Raw genomic sequence first — 11,792 nt, forward strand, 5'->3', positions numbered from 1 at the left:
ATATATTACTACATTCATAGTCATGTTTAAAGGCGCTTATATATGTTATCATTCTATGCAGTTAGTTGTACAAGGCCAGATCTTGCCTATATTGTATAGGTCGTTGTGGAGTAAAAACTGAAAGGTCCACTGATCTTAGATATATCTTAGAATCTTAGATAAGATAGTATCGAAATGCACGCCATCGTGACGGGATTCAATATTTCGACATAAATTATGTCATCATCAGGAATGAAAAATTTATCCATATTTGCAAGGTAATATGCACAAGTATCAAATGTTGTGGAGTAAGGGTGTGGCATTCACTTTTATAGCGAGAGTTCGCAATCGCATCCCGTCCGAGACGCCTTTATTCATACAACTGAAAAAGTAACTTTCCACTGGAGCAAAACAAGTACAGTATTTGTCCACGCTGGTATACCAATAACACACAAAAACACGTTTGTCTTTTATCAATTTATTTTTATGAAACTTGAAAAAGTTTAAAGTAAGAGCAGAAGTTGGTTTATTATAATAATTTGAAGACACTAAGTACATTTAATTTTGTAAGTATGATTCATTTTACTTTCTGATAAAAAATAGAAATAGTTGATACAGTGCAGTGGTGACAAATAAATTTGCGAACAAAATGGAAGGAGGTGGCTTGTTCTGATCACATAGTTATAAGTATTCTAAACTAAAGTGTGCGATGGAGTTGCTTGATTGAATATGAGATAGGTAGCCATGGAGACAGTAAAAGTGCCATAATTTCCAGTGTCATATCAATGCTGCACTAGGAGGTGTATAATGACAAAACATGGGCAAGCTCAATGGGGGTGGGTTTCCACTCCCAAAAAAAGTTTGTTCACCCCCTCCCCCCCAATCACCCCCGCCAACAATATATGTTTGAAGCAAAAAAAAAATACACTAAAGTAGTTAAAAATCACGTCATATCACTTGATTCTGCGAGCTAGCTTCTTCTCACTTAACCATGGATTTCCCCCTTCACTTTGAGACCCACATGACCACCTCCCCATTTTCTAGACTCCTAAGTACACCACTGTATGACCGTGTATTGGTGCATAACCATAAATCACAGAGGAAGTTTCAAAAAGGACCAATTTAATGAGGAGACCACACTCCAGACAACCTATATCTCTATGATCCTGATGCATTATCATCTAATACTTATCTTGTAGGATTACCTTAACTGATTTTCTAATATCAGCTTAGGTTACAAGCAGCATAATACAACATTCATGTGATAGAAATTTAAATAGACAAAGCATTTGAACCAACAATTTGTTCAAAACTTCAATTTCAGCTCTTAACATGAAACAAGGAGTTTATTTGACAAATTCAAGATTATATTTTTGCATAGAATTACTTGCAGAAGAACCATGAGTCTATTGTTTGGAAGGATTTGGAAAAAAGTCCCATTACATTATTCAAGTTTTCTGGTGCAAAGGAACTGGGAAATAAAGATATAAATAGAAATTATTTATCTTAAGAAACAAAAGAAATCAATGTAATCACCATAAATTGAAAAAAAATATTCCTAAAAAGTAATCGATAAAAGAAAATTAAATTTGAAGAAACTTTCCTAAATTTCAGACATATTAATGTGGCAATCTCATTGTTTACACATGATCCAAGCAAGCCCAAATTCATCCTAATGCAAATACATGCACCCTTCACCCCTGTGATGGGCAATGATGAAGGTCATGCTTATGGAAAGCCAATTCTACCAAAAAATATGTTAATCAACCCATACACTGAAAACAAAATTTTTGAATGAATGTGTTTGATGTTTGATCAGATTTGCTTTTTGAATGAATGGTTTAACTTACGTTCGAAAGCATGGTTTGAGTTTTTGTTGTATGAGTTGTTAACATATATTTGGCAGATTTGGCTTTCCATACATGCTAACATGTGGGTAAGCCACCTATATTAAAATACCATAAACAGATCTCTTATCTACATTAACTGATACTTAACCAAATTACAAAATATCACTTAAACCAAATTCTCTTAATAGGACATTTGAAAAATATATTAAGTCAATGGAATGTAAATAGAACAACAAGCCCGATACAAAGAGTACTGGAAATAGTTTAGCATAATATTCAGAATTAAAATTTAAAACAGTATTTATATTTACGAAAATAAATAAACTGTAATACTATGCATGCATCATACAGAAACAAGCTTTATTTATCTATATCTATTCAGTAAGTTATGAGGAAGGGAATTTGCCAGTGGAACTTTTGAACACTGCGGAACTGTGGAAGGCTAGTAGGGCATGTGATCATTGAGAGGCTTTGACCTGCTGAGCAGTTGGCAAGCGGTATTGTTCCTGCTTCTTGTGCTGTACACCCCGGTTCAGAACCCGACCAGCATTGGGTTTTTAATTGGAGCCTGATTACTTTGCTCCTCAAATAACCATCATATTGAGTGTTAGGCTGGTTAAGGACAATGTTTGTATCTGTATGTGCCCGTTAGGTGTTGTAGTTAAGTTGGGAAGGGCTGCACTGTGTGTCCCACCCCAAATTTTTGATTTCCAATTTGAATTATTACTATATTCTTTGTGAGGTCACTGAAGAATTCTGGGAGGCAAGTTAAGACTTACTGTGAAATTTTGTGACATCATTAGAATTAACTGCATGAGCTCAATTTAAGATTTGTGATCATCATGAGAATTGTGACATCAGTATGACTTATTGTGTGAGATCAATTTAAGATTTATGATCATTGTGAGACTGTGCAACATGAACTAATTGTGGATTAATTTAAGATTTGTGATCATTTTGAGTCTTTGTGACATGAGTAGGACTAATTGTGTGAGATCAATTTAAGATTTATGATCATTGTGAGACTGACATCAACAAATTGTGTGATATCAATTTAAAAATTGTGGTAATTGTGAGACTTTGTGACATCAGTAGGACTAGATCGTTGTGCAAGATCAATTTACGATTAATGATCATTGTGAGACTGGTGAAAAACCTTGGGGAAATTGTGAGGCTTTTGAAGGTAATAATACTTAGCTTACATTAACACAAATCATTAATGAAATTACATGCAGGTCTACAAATTTTATAAAACTATTTTTGCCAGCTTTTTTCTCCTTTTTTTTTTTCTGCATAAAAATGTCTCGAAAATCAGCTTACAAGGATTCACTAGGATATCCCCTAGTTTTCTAGTGAGACTTTGGAAGGCTTTCTGTCTATATAAATGATACCAATGGAAGACGAGATGTATATTACCTCAAAAAGCTTTCACTCTATCAATAATTCTTGAGTTAGTGAACTTGGTAACAAACTAAATTTAAACAAATCTCAGATCCTTTATACCCTGATAACTGTATAAATAAATGTTATGAAGACAGAAATTGGATTTACCACTTTGCATGTATTTACTATTTTTTGTTTATTTTACTAATATGCTGTAAATATATTTATTGACCCCCAACCCCTGTGCTTTTTCACTTTTTAAGGGCATAGAGACCAAATACGAAGCCCTTTATAATTATCAATCAATTAAAATTGCCATTAGGATTGTAAAAAAATCTATTTTCATACTGTATCTTGATTATTTCGTTAATCCTGAACATACTGTTTAATTGAAAAGGCTGTAACTGTTTAAAAATATAAATTGATTATTCTACTTTTAATAATGGTGTTGAGAATATACTTTATCATCAATCTGGTACCATGTACTAGTAAAAAATACTTGTGATTAATTTATGCCAAATCTACCAGTGGTTACAAGTGACCACCTTTTAAGATTTTTTTCAGCAATTTTCAGTTTCCAGTCATATTTAGAAAACCATGCTTTCAATAATGCTCCAAAGCATTGAGACGATACTCAAGTGTGTGTGAAAAAAGTGGTGTGACATTAAAAATAGAAGGCGCTAAAACTATTTTGAAATTTCCACTAAAACTAAGGATGTTTAAATACACTCCTTAATGTATATTTGGTTAAAGTTTCATCAACATCTGAAATGGTTACCAAGGAAACACAAAGAAAATTGGTTGAGTTGGTATGGAATCACTCTTGTGTATGCATCCAACTAGAGCAAATTTTATGTTGTGTCCACCATTTTTCACCAGTTTTTGTCATGATTTTATCATCTTAACACAACATAAATACATATTATTTAACCCCTTCCAGTCATAAGACACCCTAATCTACTGTACCATCAACTTAAACGTGGGGAGACGTTTCTGGTACAGACATTTATAATGCACCTTTTCCTTGCCGTTGTAAAGCACACGCCAAGTCTCACTGTTCTGGCTCCTCACTATTCCATATTAATCTGTGCTCTGCTGACCTCAACAACTTTTGTAAATGATGTAATTGCTGCCTGATGTATTGGGTCAAAGTTCAAAGTAAAAATATACTGTAATGGCTGATCCCAGTAAAAGAGCACAATTGATGTTGGTAAGCGATTGTTTATAAAAATGTCTGCAGCCACACACTATGGTAGTGACACAAACTGGAACGGGTTAACACAAGTGTATTCAGCAATATAATGAACTAATTAAATTGGCAAATTTTCAAGTTATTTAAGTTTGTTCCCTTAAAAATTCTATAGAAAAGAAATGCTAAAAAAAATGACCAACATATTGCAAATAAAAACCTGCATTATTACTTCGTCTATTAACTCTCCTCAGTTGTTCGCTGACGTAACTCAGTCCCTTCTGTCCCTTCCTTGCTTTTCTCTTCTTTCTTTTCTCCATTCTTATTTTGTCGTTTCCCTTTTTTATCCTTGCCAGTTTTCTTTTCCTTATCTTGCTCGGTGTCCTGTGCCGGTGGTGTGGTTTGCGCTGGCTCTTTTGGCGCTTTTGATGGACAGATGCAATCAGAGATGAGGACTAGTATCTGTAAATAAAAATCATCCATAAAAAAACAAAATACATTATAAATTAAAGATAAACTACCACAAAAAAAAGGGAAACATAAAAATTAAAATACATCTCGAATTGTTCACTTACAACTTACTTCACACATAATTTATAAACTGTCAGTAAAATCACAGATCAAACATAGCTTTTTTAAAATTATTTATAGCTGTTTTACTATGAAAATTCTTAAATTTACTGTCACAAAGCAAAAATCCTTTACTAGGTGAAAAAAAATCATTTTAATTTTCAGTAAAAAGCTAAAAATGCATGGAAATATACAAATTAAGTAATACTGATTTAGATATCAGTGCATAAATTTAATGCTATTTTGTTAATGCTGTATTTAAGAAGGGTGTTCTATTCAGAGAATTATCTTGGAACATTGTAAGTTCTTTTGGAGTTGAGTTGCTTTTTGGATGTGCAAGACTTAACCAGGAATTAACAAAGGAGCTTGAGCTATAAAGGCAAGCATCTAATTGCCAAACCACACCAATTTATGCTCTGTCCAGCTTTCCTTTGACAAAAACTGTTGATTGCCCATATACAGTCATGATGTGCCTATATATGGTCATGATGTGATGTCATCATGGCCATATTTAGGCATGTCACATGTTTTTGTCAAATAATTTAATAGTCTGGACAGGGCTTTAATGTTAATATTAATAGTCACCCGTTGCATTGACTGTAAATCCATGGTGGGCGGAACCACCCAGCCTTGATGTTTTCCACCCAGTCTAAAGCTAATCTCGTGGCCCTCCACCCACCTTTATTAACCCCCTTGCCCATCCTTAAAATCCTCTCTTATTATTTAGAGTTCACCAATGTTATCACCCACCCACCCTTAAAATGTCTACAACCCATCCTTAGTTTTCTATAGCTACAGCCCTGTAAGTCTACAACAACTACAAACAGACCCTAAAGATGTTGTTTTTCAGTGTTGATTAAATCTTCATCCGGAACTGAAACAATCAAAGGATGAAAATCTTTCAATCTATAGAATTATATTTTTTTGAGATTTACCAAGCCAAGGAATAATCCAATAGCAATTGTCAAGAGAGCAAACAAAGTGTAGGAACTCCATGGCGGTATCCCGTAGTCCTCTGTTAAAACTGTGTGGATGACTCTTACAGTCATGGATATTTTAAAAAGCCAAGACAAAATCGACATTCTGAAAAGGAAGGAAAAAAAATTGTAAGAGTATTATAAAATACAGTTTATTTCAGTTTTTATTATTGATATTGTTTATGGTCAGAGCAAAAAAAGGATATCTGAAAATCAATACTTTAGATACACTTTTTCTAGCTGAACAAAGACGGATGTACCTCTCAATAAAAGTTTATATTTCCTTCTAAACCTAGATGCTTTGGGCAAAACCATTTTGCTAAACCAGAAAACTAAATTTAATCATAATTTTTTTTCCACCCACTTCTAACAGTCTTTAAAATATAAGTTCTCTAAACCTATTATCTTATATTATATTATCTGTTGAGATCATCCTCCGAGTTTCTTTTAACACATTTTGTCTGCCCTGCAAAGCAGGTATTGCAATGTAATGTGGTTCGATTTATATAGCACTTTATACTAAAGTCTCAAAGCGCTGGAGGTTTGAACTAGCTTGCACAGTTACTTTCTTTTCCCCTTTGGGTCTCTTCACGTCTGAGCTAACCGGTAAACCGGTACCAACTACTTCTTGACTGTCCACAACAGGGGCTGTATGAACCAGTACACCAGGGTACACCTACTCGTCTCGAAAGCTGTACTGGGTTCTTCATAGTACACATGAGCCATTGTGTACACTGGGCCTACGGTTTATAGTCCTTATCTGAGAAGACTTGTTCCACCACCAGAACCATAGATGAGCGTGCCATTCCAACCAGCACCGATATTACAGCTGTAGGTTGTGGTGCCCCTGCCCTAACCAGTTGGGCATCCATAAAGAAGGTATAAAACCAAGTCTCCTCTAAAACTACTTACATGAATGACCCTGGGGCGTACCAGCCAGGTACTGGTTCAAGGTCAATATATTTTCTTTCTTGGATAAACTGAATAATGTCATCTTCTGTTCTACCTCCTTGGTATTTCCGGTACTCTCCATTAATGACACTGAAATTAAAACAAAACAGTGATCATAAATATCAGTATATAATTTTTACATGTCCAGACACCTAGTACAAAGTAGAAATGAATATGATCATTACACATATTACTTATTTTAAGCTAATAAATAATTTGCCTTAATTTAAATATCATACACAATAGAAATATTATTTATATTATTTTAAAAATGTTTTTTTTTTTTCAATACAGTATTGCCTAGGCTAGGATCTGTCTCTTATACACATCTAGATGTGTATAAGAGACAGAGATTATACCCATGGGTTTCAGTGTGCATGAACAAAACGAAAATGACTATCGTTTTGTGAGATGGTAGATGCATTTGAACTACTTCAATGGCTTATCCAAAACTACTCGAACATCAAAGGGAAGGGAACATCCTAATTTTAATTACTCTAGTAGAACTAGCTGCCTAGCTAGAGAGCCCATATCTTGGTCTTACTTTGAGCTAGGCCAGCCTATACCTCAACTTTCTTTCTTAAGGATGTAGATTATTTTTGCCCCAGCAAACAACCAATCCAACCAATCACACATCGCATGTGATGAAGACGGGCCACTTGGAAATGCATTAAAATGATGTAACAAGTTATTTTTGAGCAGCAAGAGTCTCTGTTGAACATGTGTGAGTCTTCATGCTTTGAATTAATGATCTGATCAGCCCACTGGGCGGGTCTCTTTAGGGACGGATCGCAGTGTTGTCTATTTTTGTCTGTAGCTTGCGAGCTGTTTATTTTAGCGACAACAGTAAACAACAAGAATTTACAAGAATGGGCTTTGTATCCAGCTTTACTGTGAACAATGTCTTGTCCAATTAAAATTAAAGAGATTTAAGCTTGCCGAATTCGGAGCCAAATCCTTTATATTTTGTGAGCATTTGTTAAATTTACCGACCTAGACTTAGGCCTACTCACCTAAATTATACCCAGGGACTTTGTGTAGGGTAATGCCTGTACGCTAAGTTGGGCGTAATGTCAGAAGTGGGATTATAGCTGAGGTGGGACTACATGTATACCTCAGGAACTACGGTATATACACACAGTTAAACCTGCCTAAGTCAACTTTGCATAACTTGAATAATTATAAGTTTCCAAATTGTTGTGTTTTCCATTAAATAACGATCTGTAAGTCAAATTTTATCGAAAGTCAACAATTTTTCAATGCCACTTTGGATTTGACTCAACAAGTTCAACTTCCATGCATACAGGTCTCCCTATAATTAAAGACCTCTCCAATCAAAGACCACCTCTAATTAAAGACCACTTTTCTGTGTTCCCATATTAACAAATGTCTTTTACTTTTATTATTCTAATACCAAAGCTTTGGAAACCCTGGTCCCAAATGTGGTCTTTAAGTGGAGGGAGACCTGTTTAAATTGTGAGGAAAACATATTTTTTGTTCTAATAATTATAATAATTTAAAGCAATAGACATAATTATTTTTTTTTTTTATTTTAACAAAATATAAAGAGAACATACTGATAAATTGTTGGCAGGGCTGTTATCACAAACCTGCCACTGAGACCTGGGTAGGCCGTCACATCCACCTCACCAACACTGATATCTAAATCTTTGCCCTTTCTGGCAATTTTATTCCAAATCGGTTCAAGACTCCTGCAAGCTGGACACCATGGGGCATAACTAACGGGAAAAAAAAACAGGAAATACAATATATCAAGTTAAAAAAACAATGTAAAAATTGTAACCATAAAAATGATGAGAATAATAATAAAGGGGGCCTCTACAGCCCCACCCACACAAATGGCACTACCCTACTTGGGCCGGGAGTTGTCCTAGAAATTTTGTAGGACCAAAAATCACTGGTGTGATAAATTGCAATATAGGTTGTTGCAGTAGACTTTATGGTTAAACCTTCATTTTTATAGGTTATTTTTTTTTGTCATTGCTATACTTTTAACAATGTATAGTAACTTTGTCCTGGCTAGTTACAAATGTCACTAGACCTGGAATGAATGTTAACTTTCTTTTGTGCAATTTTTGATTGATAAATAAAGAATGATTGAACACACTAAAGAGTGATTGTATTTAATAAGTGTTTGATGCAGAAATTATCTATGACAGACCTTTGCAATCACTTTGTTTGGGTAAGTTTGCTGTCTAATTTTATTATAGTAATACTACTAGGGCCAGGTCTAATTAGGCTATTCCAAGGAGGAAGTAGAAATAATAAACAAGGCCTGCACTGCAGGAAGTAAGACATACTCACCAAAGATTAACATAGTAGGCTAGATTTTGTCTAAAATGTAAATGGCCTAATATCAAATGGGTACATGATCTCTACATAAGAACTAGGCTAGCATAGGCCCATGTATCCTAGGGTAGGGTAGGCCTAGGCCCTCTCTAGCTGGCCTGACTAAATTACAAAAAGACACACCTAGGCCTAGGCCCTAGCCCTAGGCTAGGGCCTACAGATAAAGGGGCCTGCTCATTTTCCAGGAGATTATCTACAATTATTATATATAGGCCTATCTAGGGCCTAGGCCGCCTAGACTAGGCCTAGATCTAGTATCTATGCCTAGGCCCTAGACGACAATGCAGCGCGACGGGGAAAATGCTTTAGACAGCCGGGTAACTCACAATTTTACCAGCCACTCTCCTTTCTCCATATCTCTCCATGTTTCGTCACTAATCTCTACCGAACCTAACGCTTCTTGTGTTGTTACTATGCTTGCAATTATTAAAAGCAACAACAGTGAAGCTGATTTGATAATCATAGTTGTTGCAGAGCTGACACAGCAGTGCCTGGGTCGAAAATAATACAACAGTACCCCAATAGCTACCAAGCAAGCTTACTCTCACACACAGGCGTGAGATTCGATTTGTAACACGTAATCGTTGGCGGAAAATGCATGTACTGTACTACTGAATTTCTACATTTTGCGTTACCAACGCGTTTCACGTCTTAGTGTGTCTACTCAAACAGGGCTGTTTTCTGGATAGGTGATAACGGGGAGGTGGAGGCGAATAATTAACGAGATGTTTACTCTCAATTTGGTATCAATAAATTAGTTGCTTGTAGATTGATTTTTGACATTTTGACTGAGCATTATGACCCCTTTTAGCCACATGACTCATAATATAAATAGTTTAAATAATTTCGCTTTGGCTGGATGGATGGATTTATTTGGTGTAAGCAACCTATGGGTCGCGGAAAAATGTTGATGGGTCGCATAACCTCTTCATATAGTGAAAACTTTACTTAATACGAACAAACATAATCAAATTAGTGTGCCATGTGCGTCAGTTTACTTTTGTAATGCGTGCGTTATCAAAGTTTTGATGTTAAAAATACACTATCAAAAAATTTGTACTTTAAGTATGAGAATCTGAAAGTGTTAGTTTTGTTCATTTCAATAGGCCTATGTATGACTTACCTGAAAATCATAACGAAAAAACATTTTTCCCTTTATTTAACTACGGTACCATACATTTAGGGGGAAAATCGATATTACTGTATTATTGAACTTGACTCTTAACAATGATAATACAAAAAAGGGAAATGAAACAAGATATAACAGGGCCAATTGACAAAGCGGTTAAGTGATGATAGAGAAACAGAATTTTAGTACAAGTTTGCGTTATCGATATTTTTCCACCAATCAGCGTACAAAATAGAAGTGTGGATGAATGCCAAAATTCATTCTATTGGCTTAATCCCAGAGCAGTGACGTAACGAGTTCCTGGAGGGGACGACTGAGACGAATCCCCCGCCACCCCTGATGATTTGTCAACGATTTGGATCCCATATGACAACTGGCATACCTCGATGTAGCTTATTAGACTATTTCATAGTGTTTAACTCATTGTTGTATAATTTAAGAGGATTTATATTTCCTTTAAAGCTAGCTAGCAGACGATAGTCGCGGAACATGCACGTACTAGTAAGAAACCCATGAAAGCAAGTAAGTAATTTATTTGGAAAACACACATTTGTAACAGATGCACACTCCAAATTTTGGAGGTGCTGCCAAAAGAAATACAGTACACAATTAAAAATCTTAAAAACAATGCAACAGACATCAGAAAAGCAAAGGCAAAAAAGAAAGGACAACAAAAAATAAATTAAATATGTGAAGTAAATATAATAATTTATATCCACTACCACATATTTTGATATATATTTCTAAAGTAGTCTTGGTTGTGAACCGGGTTTGATCATCTAGATTATAATAAAAGGACAGCAGGGGGTGGTGCTTACATCCTTGCAATGGCTCAGAAAGTGTCGACAGAGTCCGAATTCCGAGGGCTGAGGCGGTCAGTCCAGATAATGTAGAACTCCATGGTCAATGGATTTTAGGATCTCCATTCTGTCTCCGACATCGAGGAAGACTTCCGATTAATTAGCGTCGCCGACTGTGCGTGTAGCGATTTTATGAATACCACCCAGCAAACACAAAACGTTCTTATAACGTTTGCGAGTTGTGGTTAGGTACGGTTTGTCACAGAATAACGTTCACACAACGTTGTAAGAACGTTGTAACGTTGTGAAATTAGGTTATAAGTACGTACATGGTTCTACAAAAATAACGTTTTTATCACCAAATTGTAACGTTATTGTAACGTTCTTATAACGTAATAATATTGTTAGCTGGGCTGGCTCTACCTGTCGGGTGGAGATTGTCACATTTTTCGTCGGGAAAGGTTCCTCCTCGGCAAATCGTGTATTTCGTATATTCTCGTGCGGGGAAATACAGTAGACGTTATGATTGTGCAATTTTATCTTGTTCGTTTTTCTCTTGTGTTCGTTCAAAATTCAATTCAAAATTTCTCTTTA

At 35.4% G+C, this 11,792-nt stretch overlaps 1 protein-coding gene across 1 annotated transcript; it reads right to left on the reverse strand.

Moving 5' to 3' along the window:
• Window positions 1–441: 441 nt before the first annotated feature.
• LOC117107724 (thioredoxin-related transmembrane protein 1-like) lies at window positions 442–9,847 on the reverse strand. The gene is made up of 5 exons (XM_033249467.1): window positions 9,596–9,847; window positions 8,477–8,638; window positions 6,861–6,989; window positions 5,907–6,054; window positions 442–4,863 (listed from the first exon to the last, which is right to left on the reverse strand). Exons 1-5 carry the CDS (start codon window positions 9,730–9,732, stop codon window positions 4,642–4,644), a joined length of 798 nt encoding a protein of 265 aa, XP_033105358.1. The 5' UTR covers window positions 9,733–9,847; the 3' UTR covers window positions 442–4,641.
• Between the last annotated feature and the right edge of the window lie 1,945 nt (window positions 9,848–11,792).

Source organism: Anneissia japonica, unplaced genomic scaffold (assembly GCF_011630105.1).
Source record: "Anneissia japonica isolate Jap-2015-1 unplaced genomic scaffold, ASM1163010v1 scaffold287871_len1641731_cov197, whole genome shotgun sequence".
In the NCBI taxonomy this organism is placed as follows: domain Eukaryota; kingdom Metazoa; phylum Echinodermata; class Crinoidea; order Comatulida; family Comatulidae; genus Anneissia; species Anneissia japonica.